Below are 27,233 nucleotides of genomic sequence, written 5' to 3'. Positions count from 1 at the left end.
GTCAGGTAGTCTGTGTTAGTCTTAGTGGATAAACAACAAAGTGACTTGGGGCCAACAAATGTATTATGGTATCAGTTTTCATGGAGCACTGCCTTCAGACCTAGTGATCCCGAACTGCTACCTAATTTCCCCTTTCCTCTAGTCTCCTAGTAACTGACATGGCTGCTTGTTTTCTAGTGTGAAGAAAATCCTGGCGTTACAGTGATGGCAATGCTCTGGAATGTGGAATGGGTGAGGCTACTTGCCAAACTCTCTGACCTCCAGGTAGCATTCCAGGGATTCTTTCACATGCTTGCTTCAGCTGCCGTGCTTGGCTTTTTACTCTCATTTTAAGAGAGTTTTTCTATGGCCTTTTACAGGCAAAAGTCCCTGTTGTGATTGTAGGATTCCTCATGTGCGTGGAAATGGCAGTTGCCATTAGCATTGCTTGTATGGGAGAAGCTGCTATTGTATTTCCCTCCCTCCAGGGTTAAAGAACTTAGGTTGGTGTATACAAGTAGTCTACTCTCTGTTAAAACAACCTGCGCTCTGTGTCAGTGAAACTAGATTTGTACATCAGGAAAGGATTCCAAAGTCTTCACATTCAGAAAACATACCTACAGCAGAGAGGAGCTGATTAAGTGGAAATGCTCTAGCTGAAGTGGCTTGTGATATTTTTGTAAATAGTATAGCCTGATCCATACAGATGTGGAATATGCAATAATTTAAAGTATGTGCTAAAGGGGTCATGTGCCTTCTTCCCCACCAATTCAGCTCAGAGCTCTTGTTTTTATCAGGTGACTGCAAGGCTTCCCAAAGTTGGCTTGGTGTATGTTGTGCCGCCTGATGAAGTGGTTGTATAATTGCTTCACTGCACAAATCGATTTAAGAAGTGCTTTATACAGAGTCAGACCATTTGTCCATCTAGCTCACTCTTATCTGTAACACTGTGATTGCTAGTGGCTCTCCACGGCTTTGGATGCAAGTTTTTCCAGCCCTGCCTGAGATGGAACATGCAGAGCATATACCCTTCCTCTGAGCCACCCCACTCCCCCAATTTTTGCAACATAATTGAACAATGGGGGGCTAATAAAGAATATGCAGTTATAAGACACATAAGAAACTGTGAATCAAGCTTAGGGTGATATCACACTAAGTCATACTCCGAGCAGACCAATTGAAACCTGAGTGTGTTTTAAATTCATCGTGATGTGTATGCTTCTTGCAGCAACATATAATCTATAAAAGTTGGAGTACCAAGGGAGTGTTAAGCCAGTTGTTTAGTACTCCACTGTAGAAGAGTTAAGCATGAGCGTAAATAATTCCCATTGCAATTGAAGGGTCTTCAGCACAGTTCAGCCAGACCCAAAGTTGTCTAACAACTTACGCTTACATTTGCAGTTCCTTTGCATCCTTGACATTGCCAAATTCTGGCTAAAGTAGCCTTCAATCCATACTTTTCAGCAGGCCAATGTGTCTTGGTTTTGTTGAAACATTGCTAGCCTGATCTCCCCCACCTCCATTTACAGTTGTAAATCTATTGCAGTGACTCGTGCTTCCCATGCCTCTTCCACATGGGAACTCCAGGCAACATATCTGTTGTTACCGTTGACATGAAGTGGTTGTAAGGGTGCCACTGACACCAAATGGGTTATTTGCCTGTGATGTGAGTAGCAATGAGTGGCCCCAGTCCCAGCTCCCATCCCCACTTCATTTTGTGCTCCTTGTACCCAATCCCCATCATGGTATAGAGGGGGAGCACTTTCCTTCTACTCTACCTCTCTAGTGCAGGAATGTTCAGAACATCAGTTAGCTGGAAGATGGGGAAACCTGAGGTCTTCCAGCTGTTGGACTTGGATCATTCCTTCTATGCTGGCTGGGGTTGATGAGTGATGGAGTCTAGCGATTATAGGTTCCCTATCACTGACCTCACTTTTAATTCTTTTTAGCTCTGTGAGGTCAGCTGTGTGTTCTCATGTATACAATTTCCCTCTAAACTGGTGTGAAATGCATCCACGTTATTGTCTTTCAAGGGTGTGTGTTACTGTCACTGAAAGATTGGAGTTCATATTTTTCAGTGGTGCAGAAGATCCTGGAAACTGCCTCCTATAGCTTCAGCCTGGCACCTCTCCCTGCTGTGAGTTTTGAGAAAAACACAAACCTCTTGTTTTTAGCTTCTCCGTTTTGAAAAAAAAAATCTGGCTTTATTTGTAAAGTCTACAAAATACAGAGGAGTCTGGCAGGACACTTACTGTAAGTCAGAAAATAAATAAGTACTTTTCTTGCTCTATAGAAGATAAAATGTGATTTGCATATATAAAATATAAAGTACGGCTCTGTACCAACATCCTGGCCGTGCCACAAGGCGGAATGGCATAAAGGACGTGAAAAATAACTTATATTCGTGCAATAAATAAATCACAGGTAGGAACAATGGGAAACAGGGGTAGGGGAAATGCTAAATAGGGAACCCCCATAAGCATCATCACAGGGTGGAGGGGGAGGATGGACGGACGGATAGACAGACAACACTGGTTTGGAGGCTGATTCCATCATGGAGGGGGATGTGATGTCACTGTAAGCTGCAGGATGGGTGAACCCAACCATATGTCTAAAGAAATCAAAGGGTCAATTGTTTGCCATATAAATAAGTCACTGTGGTACATGCCTGGAAGTGACTGCCCACAAATACTCACTGGTTCCTATATTAGCATATATATTTAAGGATGGAAGGTACCTTCAAGACTCATCTAATCTAACCCTCCATGTCCTTTCATGGCTACCTGCACTCAAGCCAACCCTGACTTGTTTCCTTGCCAACATCTTAACATTATCAACGAGGTGGTGAACCTAGCATTCCAGGGCTGGTGAGATTGTAGGTGGTGCATGTTTCCTTTCCCCCCTTCTTATGCTCCCAGTTTGGGCCAAAACCGATTTCCCCCAGTGGATTAGAGGTGAGCATTATGCTTTAATCGGGTGCTGGTTCCTGCATGCACCATTAGCACCTCTTTCTGCCATATCTGTCCCATGAATTCCACCCCAAACCTGGTTTAAAGGGAACAGCAGCTTTATTGAAGCCTGGCTCAGCACATATATTTTTAAACCCACTTAGCATCACATTTAAACTGAGCCTCTGCTGGGCTTCTTATGGCACCACTGCTCATTCCCAGTGGAAGAGCAGTAATCTAGAGGGAATTTAAACTTCAGAGGAGGAAAAACTCACTCAAATGCTGACTGGTCAGCAATGCATAACTTTCGCTAATCAGTGTTATTTACAGTGCCACCTTATGTGTGTCTATTCAGAAGGAAGTCCTACTGAGTTTGGTGGGGCTTATTCTCCCGGGTGAATTGGGCATCTAGTATCAGGCTAACCAATGTCATGCCCTCCAAATAAACCTTGGAATCAAACTCCCAGCAACCCCCAGGATTGCACCCTTAAAAGGATGCTGGGATAAATATTGAGAGTTCTGAATTCCTCTGAGTAAAGCTCAGCTTTTCCTTCACCTCAGTTTCTCCAACCAACTTTTATCTGGGTAGTTTCATTAGGGCAGAAATTGCTTTTGGTGAGGAGCTCTCAGTTTTAGTTTGTGTAGCCAGGATTGCTTTAAGCTATTTTAAACTGCCCTGTGTGCAAATTAATCTTTCAATATACATTTGCTGGCTTGCACAGGGCTGAGGAAATTGTGTTTCTTCTGCGCCCTCCCCTCCCTACACCAGTTGCAGTACCCCCTCCCCTCTTCCATACAACTGAATGGAGCAAAGAGAAGGGGGGTGCAGGCCAGAGAACACTCATCCCTGTTTGATGAGTGTTCCCACGTGCAGTTTATTCTCCTTCCTCCACCAGAGTGAATGGATATCCCCCTCACTTGTTTACAGAGAGCACAAAGGGGTTCATAAGGTTTTCTTTTAGCCTAGGTTAGGGAAGTGGAACTGACGCCTCTCTGGCTGTTGTTCGGCTGCTTCTCCCACCAACTTCAGCCAACATGAGCAAAGGGCAAGGATAATGGGAGTTGCAACCCAACAAGAGATGAAGGGCCACAGGTTCCCCATCCCTGCTGCAGAATCCTCCTGACTTGGGGGCTGGGCCAGTCCTCTGCATACTTAAATTCTCCTGAAAGTAGATGCTTTTCAATTTTTGTAATGATGATGTTTAATTATTTCCTGATGCTCTGGGCCTAGTTTTTTTCCACAACACAGGGAAGATGGAGAGTAAATATGGAAGTTTCTCTCCTCGCAATTACCTCATCTGCCATTTATTTTCAAACAGGTTGATTTAGACACACTTTGCAGATCATGCTGGGGTTTCTTTCTGACTGCCTCCTCTTTGTCCCCAAATTATCATACCCGTCACTCAGCAGGAATACTGCAAAATTGGGTAACAGGCCACTACAGTGATGCCTCTGCAAACTATTCACACTAGAACCAAATGGCTTTCCCAGGATTTCAGTTATAATCCTGTTTCCCCTTCCCCATCTCAACTATTTCACGTGCTTTACCCTTCATTCTCCTGCCTCGCCCCATCACTCCCCTCCTCACTTTCTCCTAGCTTGCTCTCCCTCTCCTTAGGACGTTGCTTCCACTCTACGTCAGAGATCTTGCAATCTCAGCCCAAGAGCACCGTTACAACGTAGTGTCCCATGAACTAGCGTCACGCACACCTGCACAGCTGGAGACAGTGGATGCCTTTTCAAATCACTGCGGTGCGCTGTATTCTAGCATGCTATGCTAGAGTGGGATACCAGCAACTGACCTAGTCTTCTCGGCATGTACCTCAGTGACCCCTTCCTCAGATCGTTCGTACGACCGTACAGCAATAATTTCCTTCCTTGTCCCTTGCTGCAATTAGTTCCCTCTTTATTGTCATTGAGCCTGCCCACTTAGCAAAGGCCCAGGTCTAATTACGGCTGCTCTTGCTACAGCCGCTTCAAACCACACCCACAAATTGAAGAGATCTGAGCCAAAGGGTGCATGGCTGTGAGATACAATGAAGAGGAAAGGCAGAGTGACAACACAGACAAACACAGAGCCAGGATGAGAAAGGTGAGTTGACAAGGGTTCCAGAACCTTGTTTCATCCTGGATGGTTCCTGCAGCGGCAGCTCTCACCGACAACATGGCGGCTTCTACCTAGTTTGCCCTCTCACAGGAAGGTTATTTCCCTTTTGTAACTCTTGCGGCCGAAAGGTTCTCCGAGCCTGTGTTCCCAGCTTGTAGCAGGGAAGCCCTCTCTAGGCCCACCCCATTGCATCAGCTGGGGGCAAGGGTACGCAGAAAGGCAAGAGGAGAGAAACCTGGCAAACATAAAACGGGGGAGGGGGAGAGAGGAAAAAGGGGATAACTGGCCACTGCATTTCAATCCACGGATAAACATCAACAGTTAATTACGCAAGTCGGGCACCACCTTCCCACCCTCTCCTCATGAAGGTTAAGGGACAGAGGAGGAAGTTCAACATTCAGCCGTTTCGTCTTCAAGTTGATTCTGTCTCCTTTGGATGGCAGAAGAAAAGTGGAAGAAGGGGGAGGGGCCAGTGCAGCTACAGCCATTCTAGGTGAGAGCTGGGCAGAGGCATGGCAACAGGACTCAGTTCGCGACACGGGCTTACGGACACTAGGAGTATGTGGCCTGGTTGGAGCCAGATTTGACGATGGTGATGACGCTGGCAGTGGCCACCTTGCCAGTAGTGCCGTGTGCGGTGACCGTGCGGGCGAAGCCCTGCAGCGCCTCGTATTTGCCGCGCAAGGCGTCGAGCTCAAGGCGCATGGCGGCGTTCTCCCTCGCTAGCTTATCCACCTCCCGCTCCAGCTCCGTCTTCTGCTTCTGCAGCTCCTCCTTCTGACACACCCGCTTGACCCGGCAGCTGGCCGCGTAGCCACGGTTCTTCAGCGTGCGCCGGCGCTGCTTCAGCCGCGCTACCTCCTCCTTGGACAAGCCCCGCAGGTGGTGGTTCAGTTCTCGCACCGACAAACCCATTAGTTCTTCGTCGGAAAGGTGTGGCGTGTTCTCGCCCATTTCCCGTTTGATCTGTTGGTGAGCAGAAGCAACACGTGAGTATCGAGCATCAGAGAATCTCAGGAAAAGGGGACGTGAGGTGAGGGAGAGCGGCTCAGAAAGGCAAGAAGCCAAGGAGGAAGTTGAGCAGGTCTGGTAACGTTCTGCACCAAGGAAACCCAAGTGCTCTGACAGTCATGATGCACATTATAAAATGCATACATTATGTTTATTTGGGGATGTCAAACCTGTGGCCCTCCAGATGTTGTTGGACTACAGCTCCCATCAGCACCAGGCAGAATGGCCAATGGTCAGGGATGATGGGAGGTGTTGTTTTTAACTACCAGACCTCGACAGGACCACAGGTTCCACAGCTCTGTGGTAATTACACATACAGTGGTACCTCAGGTTAAGAACTTAATTCATACTGGAGGTCCGTTCTTATCTGAAACTGTTCTTAACCTGAGGTACCACTTTAGCTAATGGAGCCTCCCGCTGCTGCCACACAATTTCTATTCTCATCCTGAAGCAAAGTTCTTAACCCAAGGTACTATTTCTGGGTTAGCAGTGTCTGTAACCTGAAGCATCTGTAACCTGATGCGTCTGTAACCCGAGGTATCACTGTACTTCCAACAGATATTCAAGAGCGCTCACAAATTATCTCTAAAATATGGGTGTGTTTTTATAATAAATTAAAAGTACTGAACTTGGTCTGGATCTGACCCTGCACATCTATGCTTTAGTTCCATCAAAGTCCATAGGACTTACAAGTGACTCGTGACTAATTTATCCTATTGCTTTCAGCGGGACTAGTCAATGAGATTGAAAGTGTGACTAACTTAGTCTGGATTCAACTCAGTGACTTTGAAATGATTAGCATAACAAATCAGTAACTGGTGCAACAGGTGTAGCATAGACTTTCTATAATCTGATATCCAGCACACTTTGAGGTGTGAGACAATTAAAACAGGAACGTCACCTTGTAGAGCGCCCCCCACTCCCTGACTGCCTTAACCTACAAGCTTCAGTTCCGCACCCCTTGAAACCACACGAAACCTCAAGGCAATTACAGTGAACCAAAAAAAGATTTATAGTAGTGTTGTTTTGAATAGAGAAGTGGTGTACCAAAACAAGAAGCAGTAAAGCTCAGGCCACTGATGGCTAGCATTAGGAAGGGACACCTGGACAAGATAAGGAATCAGGTGTCTCTATTTTCAATACCTGCTCAACCTCAAGGCCTCTTGACAAATAACACCAATTGCTCAACACTGCTTTATTATTATTATTTCGTTTCCTCAAACATCACGGGTGTGCTCACCTACCACACACCCCTACAGGCTGTTTCGCGAGAAATCTCTCAGGAAACCGGCTTGCTCAGCTTCCCCTTCCATTATAGTCCCAGCAAGTGGGAAAACAAGTGTTATAATTTCCAGTTAAGACATTCCTTTTCCTTCCTGTTCCTAAGCTAACTTCTTGTACAACTTGGGTCAAGTTGTGTGCAAGGGGAAGCCCTTTCACTCTATATATGGGGCTGGGGTGGCGAAGGCCCAGGCACGGTTTAAGGAACATGGGGCCAAGGTGTCACATCAGACCGATGTTACCAAGAAAGAAAATACGGAGGGACTCCGATAGAACAGGCAAGGTGAGCACATGCAGCACAAACTGCATGTAAAAGGCAGATGCAGCACAAACTGGTAGTAAAAGGCAGATCGTGTTGAACAAAACAAAATGTAGTGCGATCACACCCTCAGAGGAAAAGTACCAGAGGAAGAGCACAGAATATCCTTCCCCTTTTGGCTCCACCCAGACTGGAATCTTTTGCAGACACTGTCTGCTGCCACTTTCCTAAACATATTTTTGCCCACCATGAGGATTAGAAACTCGTGTTTCTCAAAAAGCTTAAGGAAGTCCAGATTCTCAGGATCCTCCTGTGCCTGTTTGCTGGTGGGAGGGGAGAAAGTCTAATTCCACACACTAACTTTTGCACGTATATTTACTGGCTCCGAACATTCAGGGAGTAGGACAGGAAAAAGTGGGCAATAATAGAGGGAGGAAGCAGAGTTGTGAAATAAGAAATGGAGGGCCCAGAGAAAAGAGGGAAAGTGGAAGGCAGGGGAGAGTAAAGGAGGAGGTGGGGGAAAGCTACAGAAAATACACAGCAGAAATGCCGGGTGCTTTTGCCGGGTGCTTTTGCATATTTCTGAATTGTTCCAAATGGGGCCAGGTTTTCCATTTAAACATATGGACAGTTGCTCACCTGCATAATGACCAGTCTCCCACACTGGCCCACAGTTATGGGATGGATCACCCTCTCTCACCCTCCCATCCAGGCCTGACTTTGTCCTGATCTAGAGATCTATGAAAACAAGGGCTGGGAGAAGCTTGTTCTTCGGTGCAGAGTGACTCTTACCTTTAGGGCTTTGCTCGACAAGCTGTCAGATGACATTTTACGTTGCGCTCCCACCGATCCCCGGGAAAAGAGTCTGTAATTGAGCAGAACAGAAAGATAAAATAAAAATAAGCCTGTGATCTCTATCCACCTCTGCATTTTGTGCTCTCTGGTGGGTGGAGAGAGGCAACATCTGCCACACAAAAGTACCCCTTCCTTTTAGCCCTGCTTGGGTCTCCCAACCCCATCCTCCACTAGCCGTCGTGCCAAATGGACAGGCACAGAACAGACACTTGGATTCTTCCCTAAGAAAACCTTCCTTGTGGGTGGGTGGAAGGATTCTTCTAATGTTCCACAATTCTTTGGTCCAGTAGAGCAAAGGAGAGATACCAGATTGCTGACCCAGTGCCAGAATGAGTCATGCTTGTTGGTGTTGGTGTGTGTGTGTGTGTGTGTGTGTGTGTGTGTGTACGTATACGTTTTAAAAATCTGTCCTGATTTTCTGATGTTGTCACACACTCACCTACCTACCCAAAAAGCTACACACACACACACACACACACACACACACACACACACACACAGCAATAGCGTCTCTACACTGGGCATGTCCTGCAGCTACCGGAAACTGCACAAGGGCAAACATTTCCTGAGAGGGAGGAAACAGAACGGTGGGGAGCCAGCTGGCGGGTGTGTCTCTGACATGCCACAGTGCCTAGAAAGCCACCAGGGAGAGAGAATCGACACAATATCTTTTTACGTGCACAGCAGAGGTATTCAGGCCGCTTGGCGGCCGGTGCCTAACAAGCAAGAATCCCCACATCCCATCCCCCAAGTGCAGATGCATACAGATCTGCTCTCCTTAGGGGATCAGGCATTAAGCAGTTCTGCCTGCAGTCAGGTGTCTGTGCATTTTTGGGACCAGCTGTTTCACTAGGCAAAAGGACTATCTCAGTTATATCCACTGGCAGAAGCCTTTGCATTGACACCGGTAGCCTGAAGAATTTCTTGTTAAAAGATTCTGCAGCAAAAAGGGCAGTTGGCACCCTTCACCAGCTACCATGACAACCCTGGCAAGGCCCCGCTGCTGCTGCTGCTGCTGTCTGTCCTGGACCCTATTATTATTATTATTATTATTATTATTATTATTATTATTATTATTATTATTATTATTATTTTCTGACCCAGCTCCCTCAGCAGTGCCCATTGGCGGGATCTATCCACCCTTAAAAGCAAAACAAAAATACCTGTTAATATTTTATTGGTTCTTGTTTCCCCTTAACAAGACAATCAACCAAGAGAAACAATAAAAGCATAATAGCAATTTGTACTGCAGTACAATTAAAATTAATGCCACCAGATCAAAACTAAAAGGGAGTTTGGTGGGTGAGGAACAGGCTGCAGTGGTACAGACCCCAAATGCTGGAGTGTTTATTCCTTTTTGCACCACTTGCTGAGCGTAGCTTTCGCATATGCTGCCAGAGCAGATAAGTCTTCCAACCACTGGGCAATCAGGGGAGGAAACACAATTTCCTCCCAGCATTGCAACACTAGCCTTTTGGCCACCGACAGGACAGGCAAAGTCCAACTACACTGCCCTTCTGTCAAGGCGCACAATGTTGGAATATAACTGAGTGTAGCATGGGCAACTGAGAATTTTAGGGATTTTCCCAGGTCCAAGTTTATACTGACAACAACTTCCATCCAAATCAGTGCCACTATAGGGCATGGCCAGATCATACGTTTCAGCACTGCCCCGAGGTACCACAGCACCAGCAGCTATCTGTGGGTACAAGGTGTCTGTTCAAAGCATCTTTGGGGTTACAGGTTTCCCATTCTCAATGCAGAAGACTGGAAAGCTATCCGCATCAGGCATGTGAGCCCAAATCTTGCTATGTACAAATGCTGGACTGGGGAAGCCAGAGTTCATAATCTTTGCTTAGCCGTCGCTCACCTAGGGCCAGTTACTATTTTAGCCTAGCCTACCTCACAAGGTTGTTGTGAAGGTAAATGGAAGGAAACTATGCCCATGGCCCTGAACCTTTTTTTTGAGGAGATAATAAAAGCATTTTTTTAAAAGGTGCTAGAGATCAGCAAGGACTTCATTTAAGAGCAGGCTATTTTCTTTTTTAACTGTCATGCATTTTGAGCCTTTGGGGATAGGGACAATTAGATCCAAACAGGCACCACACAAAAAATCCCATTTATCCTACTGCCCCAGAAGCCTATGAAAATCAAGCAATTTCCAACATGCTGGCTGAGTACTGTTGAGTCCCTTCTAAAGGGAAGGGGACTCCAGAAACAGACCAATGAAGCCTGGATTTATTCTAAGCGCATAATTTGGGTGCTTGTGTGGAAAGAGAAAAGCACAGAGTAAGATCCGCCTTGCCTCTCTTTCTAAAACTTGATGGGAGCTCTACTTCCTTGATCCCAAAGAAAGGGCAAATTCAGTCAGGTCCAATTTAGTCATGTCAGCTTCAGCACCTGAGGTCAGCAATTTATTTTTGCAGGATTTTTATACACATTCCCTCACAGAAGCATCAAAGCCCCAGGAATGAAACTGGGGCAGAAGTTCAGGCGTGGCGTTCTTTCAAATCCGCAGTAATTTTCCTAAGAGTCATGTTCACCACACAAAACAGACACACACACACACACACACACACACACACGGTTTGGGCCCAAATGTATTTGTGGAAGATCCCTGGCCAGAGAAACGGCCAGATGTATATTCCCCTTAGAATGAGAGGAGGAGGTAGAGGAGGGAAAAAGTTACTCAAGTCTGTTTGTTTTGCTCATACTGAGACATGCCTAGACAGGAGACTGGGGACAGATGCAACGGCGATGGGCACAGGCCCAGCAGCTAGAGAAACAACAGGTTCCCAAGTCTTGGAGAACAAACAGGACTGCCTGTTTGAGGATGGCAGAAGTGGCCCACAATGCCAGCTTGGATTGGGGCACTGCTAACCTGCCCCTCCAGAACCAGGCCAGAGTTTCTTCTAGGAATAGAAACCTAGCCACACATGCACTCAGCAGCTTTAGCTCAGTGAGCAGAAAATACACTCATTTTGTTTGGCTTCTGTTGCCACAGCTTAGTCAGTCACCATTTTCAACCCTCAGGGCAGCCGTGTTTCCATGGGAGGACAAACAGTACCTGTCTGTACAGTCAAATGACATTCAAGATGGGAGGCAGAGGGGAACCATGAGCTAATACATTTCCTGCCTGTATCCCCAGCACGCAGCAGGCACAAAGCTATCCAGGTATAACTAAATAGGCCCGATTATGCTGCTGGTTCAAAAAAGCATATCGAAAAAGAAGTGACTCTATAAAGACCTTCTTAGGCAATCATTTCATCTAACCATTGCACATTGTAACTCATTTGTTGCTGGAGTCCCAGGCACCTTTCCCCTTTTCTGGAAGGTGCTTGTGCCCCGTGACACAACTCCCTTGCTAATGTCATACTTTAAATATTTTTCATCTTTAACGCTTTAGGGGCTGGACATTCCCTTCTTATGCCAGTCAGCTGCATGCACACTGAAGAATATTCTTCCTTCCTACGAGTCCCAGGCATTCTGCAAACCTCTTAACTTCCTTTGTTAACAGCTATCCTCTCCAGTACATATACATACATCCCACATACATTACGAATCTTGGTTTGTTTTAACTATGGGATGGGGTTAGGTGTGAAACCAGCACCCTTCCCTATCTAGGGTTCGTTTCACCATCTCACCCCAGACACTTGCCAAACTACAAAGGAGGCTGGTTTGTTTGTTTGTGGGGAAACTTGTGGCTTAACACTACATGCAAACCAGGCCACAACACACCTTAAAAGAAAACAAAAACAAGACTATGGATCTGCACCACTCAGTAGAAACCTGTAGATGCAAAACATCACACTAAGATGCAGCAAGCTTGTTTTCTCCTGCTCCAGAGTGTAAGACCCAAACCAATGAATTCAAGTTACAAGAAAGGAGATTCCAAGTAACCATCAGAAAGAATTCTTTCTGATGGTAAGAGCTGTTCAACCGTGGAACGGACTCCCTCAGAAGGTGGTGGACTCTCCTTCATTGGAGGTCTTTAAGCAGAGGTTGGATGGCTTTCTGTCACGGATGCTATAGTTGAGATTCCTGCATTGTAGGAGGCAGGACTAGATCAGGGTTTCCAGGTGTTTTGGGACCACAATTCCCATCATCCCTGAGCACTGGTCCTGCTGGCTAGGGATGATGAGAGTTGTAGTCCAACAACAACAGGAGACCCAAGTTTGGGAAACCCTGGACTAGACTAGAGTCCCTTTCAACTCTACAATTCTATTTATCTATGATTATATCCTTGTGTTGAAGTAGTTCCACTGGGAGTACAGCTGCAAGAGAAATCGAAAGACATCTTTACCGTCCCTTCCAGCCCAGGGTCTCTCAAAGCTGTTCACAGCAAAAATAAAAGAGTACAGTGGTACCTCGAGTTAAGAACTTAATTTGTTCTGGAGGTCCGTTCTTAACCTGAAACTGTTCTTAACCTGAGGTATCACTTTAGCTAATGGGGCCTCCCGCTGCCACTGCGCAATTTCTATTCTCATCCTGAAGCAAAGTTCTTAACCCGAGATACACTTTCTGGGTTAGTGGAGTCTGTAACCTGAAGTGTCTGTAACCCGAGCTACCACTGTACCAACAACAGAAAATCAGGGTGCAATCCTGTTGTTCTGAGAAGAATGTCCCACAGGCTAAAAGGAAAACCAGGTTTTCCTCTCCACCAGTGGAGGAGGAGTTCTGCTGCATCCAAAGCTCTCTCATTCCACCAATACACCCTGACATGGGGGCTGAAATGTATGTCCATTATGGAGCTGGGGTATTTATTTTCCCTGGAAGGAAGAAAACTGAAGTGGAGGAGGGGAACCTGAAAAAAATTGAATGAAACCCACCCCACTAACAACAGCCCAGCAGGCCATGAGCGTAGCCAGGAATTTTGTTGGGGGGCGGGCAGAACGTCAGTTTGGTACCTATTTTTATTTAGGGGGCAGTTGCCCCCCCCCCTTGGCTACACCAATGTAGCAGGCCTTTAGATTTGGCAGTTTGCTTTGGATTCTTCCTTTCGAGGACCCATCGGGGCCTCGCTCTATAAAATGAACAAGAAAGGACAGACAGGAAAACCCCACTCCCACTTGAAGCACAGCCCTTCCAAAATAAATCAACCTTTTGCCACTCCACAGAAGGCCAAGCGCCACTAAGCTAAGTGGACCTCTCTCAGGAGGCAATCTATAGCTTTGGTGCATTTTCTTTAATCCTCTGGATTCACTGCTCCGGATTGAGCAATATTAACTGGCAAGCAGGCCACAGAAATAGTTAGCAAGGCACCCCAGGGTTTCCCTCCCACAAAAAAACAGTGATCAGGGTGGCCATGTGCCCTACTTTAGAGAGGACAGTGCTTTCTTTCAAAGGCTGCCTGGCCCAAGTCCAGTTTAAACGATAAAGAACACTAGATAGCTCCGTCAGTAGAGCGCGAGACTCTTAATCTCAGGGCCATAGGCTCAAGCCCCATGGGGCAAAAGATTCATTCTTGCAGGGGTTGGACTAGATGACCCCTGTGGTCCCTTCCAACTCTATGAAGCTATGAAAACGAGAGAAACAGAGCAAGGACCTTGAAAGTTGCCCCTCAACAGTTGGCAGCACCTGGACTGTAGACTGAGCAGGCACACAGGTCGCCTCAGTAACAGTCTTCCCCACTTCAGCAAAGTGCCTTTTTTAAAATTTCTATTTAAATTACACCACTTATTTATAAATTTGCCTCTACCCATTTCAGCGAACACATGGAAATGTGTGTCAATCACTGTGTTGATTGTCAATGCTGGGGATGAACCACCCCATTTTTGCAAAGCTTTCCCCCTCCACTACCTAAATACATGTAATGTATCCCCTCTGAACATAATGCTCCTTTGGTAAAGGCAAGGGTTAACGCTGAAAGCTCAGCAAGAGTTAATAATGAAAGCTCAGCCTTCTATTTGCCTCATCCAGGACCCTTCTTACCCTGTAACAGGGAATGTCACTGCAACAAAGTTTGAGAACGCCCATCTGCATGTAAAGTTACTTCTAATATTTCTATTACCCATTTGTGGGCGAATTCAATTTTCAGTCGCTTTTAAACCTCATCTTGGCTGGTGCATAAATGGGGTGTAAGCGAATAAATACATAAACCCACCATTTAGGACCTCCATACAGACTGCCCAGGATTGCACCCCACTTGGGTGCTGCTAACACAGTGGTTTTAAAAGGAAACAAACCAACATTTGTCTGTGAATGTAGCCTTAGAATTATGAACAAGCCCCAAAGAAGCATACAGTCAATCTCCTCCCCAACATCCCATCCCATCTGAAACTAAGGACACACTTTTAACAACAATACCATCTTTGCACACAGTGAGGTGGTTTTTTGGTGGCTATCCCACAGGAACTTAACTCCTACAACCCCTCTAGATGAAGAATATTGCAGAAGTGTTAAAAGTCCTCTTTGGGCTCAACTTGCACAGTTAATTAAGACAGAAGAGGAATGGTATTTTCTTCTTCTTTAGCCAACCTGATTCTTTTTTTTAATCATTATCTGCCCCAAGCCCTTCAGACGGGCTTGGCTATCCATCTAAATAAATAAGAGAGAGAGAGGGAGGGAGGGAGAGTCCTTTGAGGAGGACTGATAGGTCAGAGACAGCAGGAACGTGGGAGGGAGAAAAGCCGGCTCACTGTGAATCAGCAGAAACAGGTTGCTAAGGCTATCCGTGTTGCCCTCTCCACTGTGCAGTCCACCAGTACCGAAGGTTGAAGCGGACTGCTGCAAAGTAGCCAGGCATGCAAGCCCTCCCCTGCCTCCCCCCCCCCCCCCCGTTCACAAAGCAGGGCTGACGGACAAGCCACAAGGTAAACCAGGACAGGTAAAGGAAAACAGGAGAAGATGTGGCATGTCAGGGTTTGCGCAGATGGGAGAGGGATGAGATTCCCCAGCCAATGACAGCAGAGGAGTCAAGATGTTCTGGAAGAGGAAGCAGCACAAAACACTCAAAGGACTGCAATACAGAGAGAGCGTCCCTGGCTTTTATTCTGGGCTTATACTCAGAGGTATGGGAGCACTGTACGTGCCAGAGGAAATGGCAGGGTAAGCCAACCTTTCCCAATCTGCCGTGCGCCGCCTCCACCCATGATGTTTTGGACGTCGATGCCCATCTGCACAGCCAATGGCCAGGAAATATGGGAGTTGGGAATCCAGCAATATTTGGAAGGTATCACACTGGAGATGCCTTGGGTACAGGAAAGCCAGGTGCCCCAGCACACGTCAGGTGCAGCCAAGGTATACTTCCAGAATCAACAGGGAACAGAGGACACGAAATGAATCATGTGTTCAGCCTCCCCACCCCACACACTGGGAAGAAAAGAAGGAAAAAAGGAGACTGGAAACGGGAGCTGAAGCAAGGGGTGGTTGGCTAGTGAAGTGTTGAAATCAAACTCTGAACGAGGAAGTCCTCTGTTCACAATCAGTGCTGTGTCCAGATTTTGGACAGCTTGGGCAAAACATCCTCCATGGGCCTTTATCCACCAGTGGGACCACCTGTTCTCCCTGCCACTGTCACAATCTGCTCACTTGTCAGAAAAAGAGTGGTGGCTGAGGAGGAGGAGGGAAAGACAACACACAATGGGGGTGGGGAGTGGATCTTGGGAGCCCCCCATCAGTGCGGACCCTGACACTAGCCTTTGCTTGATCTTCTCCCCTGAACTCTCTAGGTGGCCATAGGTAAGGCAATATCTTTCAAGCTGAAATCCTCAATGCACGTGGACACAGTGGAATTTGCTTCCATGTACATTTGTAAAATTTGCGCTGTCAGGCATGTTCCCCACCTCAATCTGCAGTATGGGGATGATGACACTGATCTACCCTAGAGTTTTCGTGAAAATTAGCGCATGTTCCATACACTGAAGCTAAGGTTTTTAATTTTTTTTAAAAAATAGTTCTATAATACTAGAGAGAGTCAGGGCCTTTCTGTACAACTAAGGAATGCCGACCACAACCACATTTCAACCTCTGTGAAATACTCCTGTATTATAGTAGCACCACATTGCATCCCCGTGGGTAAGGATGAGAAGAAGCCTTGCAGCAGAGGAAGCTTCTTGCAGGGGCTGGGATACCCTTACTGCAACCTTCCCACCCCAATTTTAAAGTGTAAATAAATGTGTGCTCCAGCACAAAAGAGAGGGAAGGGTGGAAAAGGAAACGCCAGGCTCAGATATCTTTATAATGTAGTTCAATGTGCAGATTATAATGTTGCTTAATGTTGCAGCTACTACAAAGTATGGTGGCTTAACAGCTCACAGGGGTGGAATATCAACGTCATGTTACATCACTGCTGAAAGAATTGCACTAGCTCTCAATTAGCCACCAAAGTAGGTGCAAGGTGCTGGCACTGATATACAAAGCCCTATTCAGCTTGAAGCTGGGAACTAGGATACCTAAAAGACTGTCTACCCCTTACATTCTCAACTGATCATCACTCTGTTTTGCAGTCATCTGGAGGTGCATGCCTGGGAATCATTGGATCTGGACTGTAGAATGCTACCAATTATATTTTATCCACACAATTGGAATGAATTTCTGGAATCGAATTGCTTTTTCTCTGCAGCCCGATTAGAGCAGGAACAATCACCATTAAGAGGAGGTCATAATAGGCCAATATATATGGGACTGTCCTCGGATCGAACAACTTTTTCTAAACTTCTCAAAGCTCTTAACCTAGCTCAAGGTTGTCATCTGAACTAGCCAGATGTTTAACTAAGAATCAATCACAATCAGTCCATCATTTGAAAAATAAGACTTTAGAGCCATCTTGCCCCAAAATGGCAAACAGATATTCCGTTTTGGCAACTGATACCTTGGTTTAAGGAGCTATTTGGCACCAAGCTTATAGATCTGCATTTCTAACACTGCCTGCTTTACTCAAACCTTTGCAGCTGTTTAAACCTGCATTTTCCCTCTCATTTAACAGAAGTGCAGCTATCCCCACCCCATATATACTGTCTCACCCTTTCATGAACTTGAGAGAATTTATCTTTAAGGAAGTTCACAGAGTGCTGCAGGCCACTGTGTGTGTGACGGAGAGGGGGGCAGTGATTTGTGCCAGACATCACTAATTGCATCATAGGGAATGTCCAACAAGTCTCCATGACACTTGTGTAATCACATTCCATGAAGCAAGCAGAGTAGGTGGAAGGGGGAGGAGTACTAGGGGGAAGTACTGCTCTCCTCACCGCTGGGACATAAAGAACAGATGGGTAGACTGCATACAACTAACTAGTAAACAGAATAACAATTAATAAAGCCATTCATTGGAAAGGCTTAGAAGCGCACAACTGCCTGAAGTGCCCTTGATGTTATACTTCTCAGGATCAGGAAACTAAAGACAAATAAGAGGTGTATGTTAGGAGAGGGTTGCCATATGTCTGGGAATTCCTGAACATGTCATCTTTTGGCAGTCCTACAATCCAGGGGCAATTTTACACTTTAAAGCAAATGTCCTGGATCTTGGATTTTAAAATTTGTGTGCATGTGGGTGGCTGTGGTTCAGGCTCTGGAAGTTGCCCTAAAAAAACTCAACGTTTTGTGTCCAGATTTTTACCTCTTGAAATATGGCAACCCTGGGTTAGGATATTTAAATAGGTCTATGGGCGTGTGATCATTCTCCTGCCCTCTTTTGGAGGGCAGCTACTTTCCACTCTTCTTATGTTTGAGGAAGGAGGCTGCAAACAGCTAGGAGAGAAAAGGGATTACTTTGAAAGATAAACATCTGTTTACCTTAACGCCAATTTAGTACACGCATCAGCAACCCTCTGTGCAATGAAGCACTGTGACTGAAACCCAAGTTAGCTCCATGGAATTCAATGGGACTGCTGGCCTCAACGCAGCTTGAGAGATGGTTCTCAACAGGGCATTTGCATATTTCTGTGTACTTTTCTCTGTCCCCGAAGAGCATGTTAATTGAAAAGCGAGATGCAGACAAGGTGGAAAAGAACAGCACAACCCAAAGTGCTGCATTCGACATTTGAGTAGACCCATTAAAAATAATGGACATTATTAACGTGGCGTCACCGATCATAATGGGTCTACTTTGAGATAGGCTGTGTACATGGCAAACATTTAAAGCACATTCCTTAATGTGCTCTAAATGTATGGTGTGTGCACAGCCTAAAATCCCAAGGCTACAATCCTAAACCCATTTATTGGGGAATAAGCCCTACCGAGCACCATGCAACTGAGGAATTGTGCACAGGATCGAACTGCACGGGGACTCACAGAAATGACATCATCTCTGGGTGACTAAGGAATAGCAGCACAAATGCATAATATGATTCAGCAGGAGCATGGGTTAGAAGTCAAGACAGTAGAAATGGACACAGCATGGTGGCCAGATGCAAAAGAGGACAAAGCCCTGTTAGGAACAAAGGAAGCTACCACCCTGGAAGAGTGGCAGATGCAACTGATGGACTATATGGAACTGGCCGAGATGACTGGCAGAATCCGAGACCTGGGAGAAGAACTGGTGGAGGAGGACTGGAAGAAATTTAAGGATTATTTACAAAAACATTGTAAATTGTATGAATGCTAAGAAAGATGTAAGATTGGTAGTAACAGGGCCCCAATAAATTAGTAATAAGAAAGATAAATTTGAATGTAATTGAAAGAAAAGATAAATTTCGGATAAACAACATTTTACAATTAAGGTTTAACAAAAGAGTTGTTAAATTTTAAAATTTGAGAGTTTAACACTGGGAAATTTTATTATATAAACTAAATTAAGTTAATAATTTGCTGTCAAAATTCATGTGTTTAGAAAGCAGGAGCAAGAGGTGCGAGGAAGTCCAAGGAAGTGTGTGAAATGTGGATATTTGAAATTGTTATGTTATTATGTGCTTTTTATTGTTAAATAAAACCTAATAAATTATAAAAAAGGAACAAAGGAAGCTGCCTTATGCCGAACCAGATGACTGGCCCTTCTAGCGCCCACACAATGATTGACAGCAGCTCGCCACATTTTCAGAAATGGAGTATTCCCCAGCCATACCTGGCGTCACCGTGGATGACCTGGGACCTTTTGTTTGCAAAGCAGTTGATCTACCACAGAGCTTTGGCTCTCCCCAGTCCTCTTTTTCCACTTGGCCCCCTAGTGTGCAATACCAACCAGCCACAATACTGATAAGCAACCAATCCTCGTCCAACCACAACTCCAACACCTTCAATAACTGGCATAGGGGCTCCAGACAACTCAGTGGGTGGCGGCAGAGATCAAAATAAAAACTCTCATCCCATTTTGCATCAGGTTCACTGAGCCCACCACCGTCTCTATGTAAACTCTGCAGCGTAAGCTTCAAAGCCTTTCAAACTTGGGAGTTGCCAACTCATCACCTAGAGGAGTTAAGGCAGGAAATAGTCCTTATATTTTGCCTGCTGGCATAAATCATTATTATGGCAATAATTTAAGTGAAGCATTCCAAGATGTGCGCTGTCGTAGACCTGGCATCCAACTTCTAATGAAGCTTACTCACCTCACTAGAGAGTTGCTACTTCAAAACTAACCGATACTTCTCAATGCTGTGTATGCTATTTTGAAAGCAGAGGCGGCTTATAATTGCATATGCATAAACATCTGCAGACAGTTGAACTCCGGCATAATAGTATCAAATGCTCAAGATAGTTCCTCGTAGGACACCAAGTTGTGCTTTCTAAGCCAACAAGAAACAGAAGGTTTACATTACCACTTTCCCCACCAAGCAGCAACTTATTGAAACCCCTTCATAACCGATGTTGCTAGACTACAACTCCCATAATCCCTGACCACTGGCTGTGCTGGCGGGGGCTGATGGGAATTGGGGGTACAACAACATCTGCAGGGAGGTGGATTTGCCAGTGCTGCCTTATATACCCAGAATGGCTTTCCCACTGTGTTCTCCAAATCAACGTCCATCAACTTTCAAGAACTACCCGTGTCAGGAACTATGCCAAAGGGAGGCCTAAACATTGCAAACTGTTTTCCAAAGCTTGGATTCGCTCAGATCAACACTGCATGAAATCAGTGTGGTAGAAAAGGGACCTGTGTCAATTATCTGTTATTTGTGAGCAGACTCAGTGTACATGGCTCTTTCATAAGTAGTGTGTGCAATGAGACAGGATCCTGCTTCCAATGTAAATGTTGACAAAGGAGGTGGGAGAAAAGGGAGGATGCAAATGGATTAATGTGAACAAGTGCTAATGTGGATCTGTTTGGTATCAACCTATATTATAGAATATGATATGTAATGGAACATAATTCCAAAGGGCATTAGCCAGGCACCATCTCTGTCTTTCTGGTGCCTACGGAACACCTTCATCTTTAAACAAGCCTTTCAAGTGGCTTTTTTAATCCTAGTCTGCATCTGTATTGGAACTATATTTAACTGTTTTTTTATGTGAAATGGTTTGACGTATGGAACTGTTTTTAAACTTTTCTGCTTGCAACTGTTTCATTTTGTATTTGTATGTTTTATTTCTGCAACCCGCCTTTGGGACCTTCTGATAAAGGGTAGGTGAGAAATCAAAGTACAGTGGTACCTCGGGTTAAGTACTTAATTCGTTCCGGAGGTCCGTTCTTAACCTGAAACTGTTCTTAACCTGAAGCACCACTTTAGCTAATGGGGTCTCCCGCTGCTGCCGTGCGGCCAGAGCACAATTTCTGTTCTCATCCTGAAGCAAAGTTCTTAACCTGAAGCACTATTTCTGGGTTAGCAGAGTCTGTAACCTGAAGCGTATGTAACCTGAAGCGTATGTAACCCGAGGTACCACTGTAAATAAAAATAGTCTGAGGGCTGGCTCAGTCATTACAGCATGAGACTCTTCATTTCAGGATTATGGGTTCAAGTCTCACATTGGGCAAAATGATTCCTGCACTAGATTACACTTGTGGTGCCTCCCAACTCTACAATTCTATGATTCTACTGTTGACTTGTTGCCAACATAACCTTAGTTCAATACGACCTAAAGCTGATTTTAGGTCAGAGAGAACCAGGTATCTGATAGGATTCTGATAATTCTGAGTTTAGGAGATGAGGGTTACTAGGTCTCTCTGGGTACTATTGCAAGATTGCCCCAAGTCAACAGGGGCTGCTATATAAATTTATGACCTATGGATCAAAAGACCATACATTTTATGGTCCATGAACCAAATTTATATCTAAATAAAAAAATGGACATAGCGATTTGAGGATATTGTGATGTGGTGTGGAAAAATCTATAAGAAAGAGTTAATTATTTGCTTGATTTCTATTCTCTGAAAGAAGCCAGCTCAGCTTTAACGAGAGCAGCTAAGATCTCTGTCTCTATGTCAGTCTGAACTTTCACTTTCCATTAGGATGGAATCCAGTGTTGCAACAGTCTCATGCCTATAGGGGTGGCTAACCTGTAGTCCTTCATATTTTTTAGACTTCTTCATCCATAATCCCTGGCCATTGGCCATGCTTGCAGGGGATGATGGGCAGGGAAGTCCAAAAACATCTGAAAGACCACACAGGTTTCCCGTCTGTGTGCTACATATTAGAGAAGGGCTGACAAATACTAGCGTATTATCTGTGGCAGGCAGAAGAGAAGAGAAAGGAAACTCTGAACCCGAGTGGTATTTAAAGATTAGTTTTCCCACCCTTCTACGCTTCTCCCCTTTTCATATGAAACACAATTTAGTCCGCTTAATTCCATGTCAATTTAAAATTAATGTGAGACAGGACAGAGTAAAATGAAAATGATAAAGACTCACTAGGGTGAATGAAGATCGCAGCAAGGCCCTTGGGCTCAGAGGGAGCCCGGCTACACCCTGGCTTCACAACTCAAATCTGCAGACCAGCAATTTAAATGCTGGCTCAGCTATCCGTCTTGCTTTAGGTGACCTGTTCACCTTTTTGTTATTTGGACACATGAATTTATACTTTTTTACCTTTGTCTATGCAGATTTTTGCAGCCATCATAGGGTAGTAGCCACTCATTTATTTTTTACTTTCTTATATTTACACTCCACTTTTCTTATATCATGGAGTCTAAGGCAGCACACAAGTGATTCACAGGAAGTCACTCAACCAGGCACTGATCAGTGGGTTCCTGCACCTTTAATAGTCGTGTTTTCCTGTCTAGTCCTGTCCTTTATATCTGACAGCTCAAGTTTGAACTCAAGATAGAGAGGCTGCTTCTAAACTGGTCCTTTGACTTGATACCTTTCACATGTCATGAGTCACAGTCATCCCAAACAAAAACCTACTAATGCTAACAGCCTAGTTTTCCTTGGAACAGAGCCTCATTGATTGCAGGTGAAACTGCAACCCATTTACTCACGTTTACTCAGAACCTGCTCCATCAAATTCAATGGCATTTACTTCCCAGTAGATCTGAATGGGATGGCAACGCATGGCAAATCACACCTGCCAAAATCCCTTCTTCTATACAACTATTAAAGGTGCAGGATTCAGCACATCAGCTTTTTTCCCTTCATCTGGCTACCCTATCTAGGAAATGCACTTAGGATCAATGTGCCAGTTTTCTATTTATTTAATAGATACCACCTTTCAGCAAAGCCTCCAAGGCAATTTACAATAACACAAGAAAATACAAATCTCATGTGATAAAGAGCAGCACCTTTTAAAAAAACGAAGCAACATTATACACTACTCCTAAGTTTAGAAGATAAGCACAAGTCCTTTGAATTGTCCCCTATTCCAGCAACATCTTCCCTTCCTCATTCATGTTATGGGAACCAAAACAATACTTTGGCCTGGGGAGCGGGAACCACAGGTATAGCATCACATGAATGCGCGGGAGCCCATGTACAGTTAAAGTATCACCATCAGGATTTGCAGTTATGCAAATAAACAATGTGTGACAGCTGAACAAGCCCAGACATTCAGATATATACCACAGCACACCAAAGTTCCCTCAGGAGAGAGAGGGGTGGGGCCAGAGCACATGTTTCATAGGCCAAGAGGTACATTTCCCAACATCTCCAAATAAAAACCTGCAGGTAACAATGACAGGTGCTGCCAGTCAGTGTGTGTGTGTGTGTGTGTGTGTGTGTGTGTGTGTGTGAAGACAACACTGGTTTAGACCAACCAATGGTTTGGATTGGAATAAGGAAGTTTTGTATTCTCAGTTTATTCTGTCCCAATAGTGGAGGTGGCAAACTTTTGGCCTTCCAGATTTTACTCAATGACAACCCCCATCAGCCTGAGCGAGCACAGCCAAAGGCCAGAGATGATGGGAGGTGTCTTATAACAACATGGGGGGGGGAGAGGCAAAGGTTCCCCACACCTGCCCCACAGAGTCTAAAAACAAGTTACACATCACCCTCCTGAATCCACTTCGCCTCTTCCTCCCTGTCAAATGCTTCTCTAGGGAAAGATACCCATCTTTCTGTTCTAAAAACAAGTTACACATCACCCTCCTGAATCCATTTTGCCTCTTCCTCCCTGTCAAATGCTTCTCTAGGGAAAGATACCCATCTTTCTGTTTCTCTTTGAAGTGCCGCATATATTGATGGTGCTAAAGATAATATCAGCCAGCTTTGACCAATGCTTTCCTCCTTCTAGCTCGCCTGGACTCTTCCCACCTGCATTTGAGAGAAACCTGCTGCAGTGTAGCTGCATGTGATCTGTGTATGCATGCAGGAGGACACGCTCAGAGGTCACAGTTACTTTTGCCGTAACCAGTGTTGGCTTGGGGGGCTTTCAGAGGGTTGGCCAACCTTGAAAGTGGCTGAGAAAAAGGTTAGCAAAGTTCTGGTGCAGCACACGTTATCTTCAGAAACAACAAGCACCAGATTTTCTGTGCACAGAAAGCATTACTAAATGTAGGCCTAATGAAAGAATTTCCTAAGGAGAGTAATAACTAGCCTGTGGACCAAGCCATTAGTTGGAGAATTACATTCCTCAGAAGCCATAAACATGCATCAGAGAGTTTATAGCAGGCCAGAGATGGAACCACAGAGTACTTGTCCGTGGCAAAAGTTTCTGTGAAAACCGCAACAGCTAATTGGGCTCCCAAAATATTGTTATTCTTACTTACTCCTGGATATTGATTTTTTTAAAAAAATATACTATGCAGGCATTCATATACAAACATTAGGCCCTCTTTATAAAAAGCAGAAAATACAGTTTTCCACTTATATGTTAAATATGTGCACTATGTTTATAGGGGGTAACTTTTTATACCCTGGTGGGTGGGGTATAAATAACATTATTATTATTTAAAAGCACCTTACAGACTTAGAAATTCTGACCTGTGAGTCCCTGAACTTGAATGTGCCAAACAATTGACAACTGACTATATGCCTTGAATGATGTTGTTTTCCTGTTTTTATACTAAATGAATCAAAATAAAAATTAGCAGCCAGGGAATTATCATTATTTTTGTTGCCTGCCTGGAGGGAGGTGGTCTGTTTTGTTGTTTACTGTATCATCGCTTAAGAAAACTGAAACAACACATTACAAAGAATCAAGGAATTGTAGAGTTGGAAGAGACCCCACGAGTAATCTAGCCCAACCCTCTTCAATGCAGGACTCACTTGTTTTTACAGTTTTCTCACATGTGATCGTATCTTTGGAGATCTTTGCCTGTTTTCTCACCCCCTGGATTTAGTAATTTTCCTAACTATGATATCTATTGGGTAACCTTTGCCTTTCAACCTACAGTTTTTTTCTCTTCTTTCAACTGCCCCCCTTTTACCTTCTATTCTCTTTTCTTTCTCTGAAGCGTTTTATCTGTCACCTACATGTACAGCCACCACCCAACTCACTGGAAAAATTGTAGCCATCTCGGCTGGACAGGCTCAGGTAGGTCTTTTCTGCAGCGTGTGGCAAGACTACACAACGGGATACAATATAAAAACAATATTTTTAAGAAAATGCCCAAAGAGAATCAAATTACTAGTTAAATAATATATAGTGGGTAGTGTCAAATAATAAAGAACTAGTTACTCTCAAGCTCACGCTAGATGCTAGTAGGGTGGCCAGATTCAACAGGGGCCAGTGACTCTTGCTTCTTTCACAGTTGCATGGAAGACGGAATATCAGTAGGTGTAGCTTGCAAGACAGGTTTCCTGGTGCCCACCTGCCACCTACTCTGGCATTTTTGAGGCACTGGGCGAAAACCACATTATTCTCTTGCAGCCTCTTGGGTTCCAAAATTATTCTTTAAATTGACGTGGCTGTTTTGCTTCTGCTCTCTCTCTCTCTCTCCCTCCCCACATTGTTTGAGCTTTGTAACAGATGCTCATTTTGTTGCTTTCAAACAACTGGCAATGTTTTATATCATATTTTACATACCTGCAGCCCTTCAGCAGTTGTTGGAAAAACCTAGATCATCCCTAACCGTTGGTGTGGATAGGAACTGGAGTTAAGAGTCCTTTAAAATCTGGAGGGCCACAGGTTTCTCCTTCGTGACCTCTCTCTCTATATATATATCTCGGCAGTTTTCGGGGGGGGGGGGGATTCCTTCCTGATCCCAAACAGTTAGTCAGGACTCCCCAGGCATAAAGGATACTCACAACTACCCAGCCTTATTCTAGAGAGAACATTCACACACCACTGCTCCAGACCGGAGTACTCCCGTTTTATTTTTGTCCTTAAAAAATGCTGAACTGGAAACTCTCCTGTGGAAGTTTCCCAAAGCCCCCCTCCGTGTTCCCATTCCTTGACCTCTTGTCACCAGACTCCCAGCCCCCTTCCGGAGGGTCAGGGAACCTGTTTGGAGAATCCCTCCTCCTCGACGCGTCTCCCCCGGCCTGCCAAAGCCAGTACGCCGTTCTCTGAAAATAATAACTGGCGTTTTTTAACTACGCGGTATGGCGTGGGGGGGGGGGGGAAGAGTAAACAACCCTAAAACAGAAGTCGGACCTACACATAACCAGAGGATTTTCTGGCGGAGACCGCCCTGCCACCCCGAAACCCACCATCAGATCCCAGATCACGTCCGTGCCAGACAGACATCTTTACATGTGACCAAGGCCGCAGCACGTGCATACACATGGTTAATATGAACTATGAGTAACTCCAATGTTATTAAGCGATTTCCTGCTTTTTTGCAGCTGTCTCGGCTCCCTCGCAACTGCGTGGATCGAAGACGGAGACCCAGAAAACGGGGGGAGGGTGAACCCACATCCTTCTTGGATCGGGCTCCTATCCATACCCCCCACAGACGAAAACTACGCTCGTGGGCAGAAAACGCTGCCTAAAAGAGCCTCGCGAGTGGATAATGGCTCTCGCTCTCGTGTCCTGGAGGAAATCGACACCAGCAGCCACTCCTCGCCACCGAAAATAAAGCCACGAAACGCGGTTTTCCGCCCAGCCGTCAGCCTCGGTGCGCCCGCGGTGTGCGCAAGGCGCCCCGGAGCCCCGGCGAGGAAGGCGCCCGGGCGCCCAGAAGCAGAAAGAGCCCCCCTTCGTCCTCTGACGTCTCTAAGTTTCCCTACTACAGAGTTGCAAACGCGCCGTCTACTTACTTCGCCCGAACGCCCCGAGTCCGCCTTTTGTTCGCTGCCCTTCTCCTTCCCTTCTCGCCTTCCTTGGGGAGCCCCCGCGTTTTTCTCGCCGATTAGGCTCTCCAAATCTCCTTGTTTATTTCTGTAAACGAAGTTGTTGTTTTCCGAGGAGAAGGGCTGAGCTGGGCTCTGCGCTGCGATCTGCTGAGTTGTAATATGAGTTTCCTGGAATTACTCACTCACAGGATTCTTTTCATTCATAAAAACACAGTCATGCGATGACATCATTCTTTCCCCTCCCTCCCCATCTTAGTGAAGGGCACAGGCAGGAGAGAGGTGAAAGGAAGCTGCCATCTTGGAGCTGGGCATTTC

The 27,233-nt window shown here is 45.3% G+C and overlaps 1 protein-coding gene across 2 annotated transcripts; it reads right to left on the bottom strand.

The window, feature by feature from the left end:
* Window positions 1-2,146: 2,146 nt before the first annotated feature.
* MAFF (MAF bZIP transcription factor F) lies at window positions 2,147-27,233 on the bottom strand. 2 transcript variants are annotated; one of them, XM_083699621.1, is made up of 3 exons: window positions 26,883-27,233; window positions 8,378-8,450; window positions 2,147-6,000 (listed from the first exon to the last, which is right to left on the bottom strand). In XM_083699621.1, exons 2-3 carry the CDS (start codon window positions 8,411-8,413, stop codon window positions 5,587-5,589), a joined length of 450 nt encoding a protein of 149 aa, XP_083555747.1. In that variant the 5' UTR covers window positions 8,414-8,450; window positions 26,883-27,233; the 3' UTR covers window positions 2,147-5,586. The 2 variants fall into 2 exon arrangements, with proteins under 2 accessions (XP_083555747.1, XP_083555748.1); XM_083699622.1 differs by lacking the exon at window positions 26,883-27,233 and adding an exon at window positions 25,708-26,208.

Source organism: Podarcis gaigeae (genome assembly GCF_964106915.1).
Source record: "Podarcis gaigeae genome assembly, chromosome: 10".
In the NCBI taxonomy this organism is placed as follows: Eukaryota; Metazoa; Chordata; class Lepidosauria; order Squamata; family Lacertidae; genus Podarcis; species Podarcis gaigeae.
The sequence above is the reverse complement of the archived record's forward strand: the minus strand, read 5'-3'. Positions and strand labels throughout refer to the sequence as shown.

Coding starts and splice junctions, on each gene's coding strand:
- MAFF (XM_083699621.1), bottom strand. CDS start 8,413: ATGTCATCTGACAGCTTGTCGAGCAAAGCCCTAAAG. Junction 6,001..8,377: donor TGTCGAGCAAAGCCCTAAAG/GTAAGAGTCACT, acceptor GCTCACCAACAG/ATCAAACGGGAAATGGGCGA.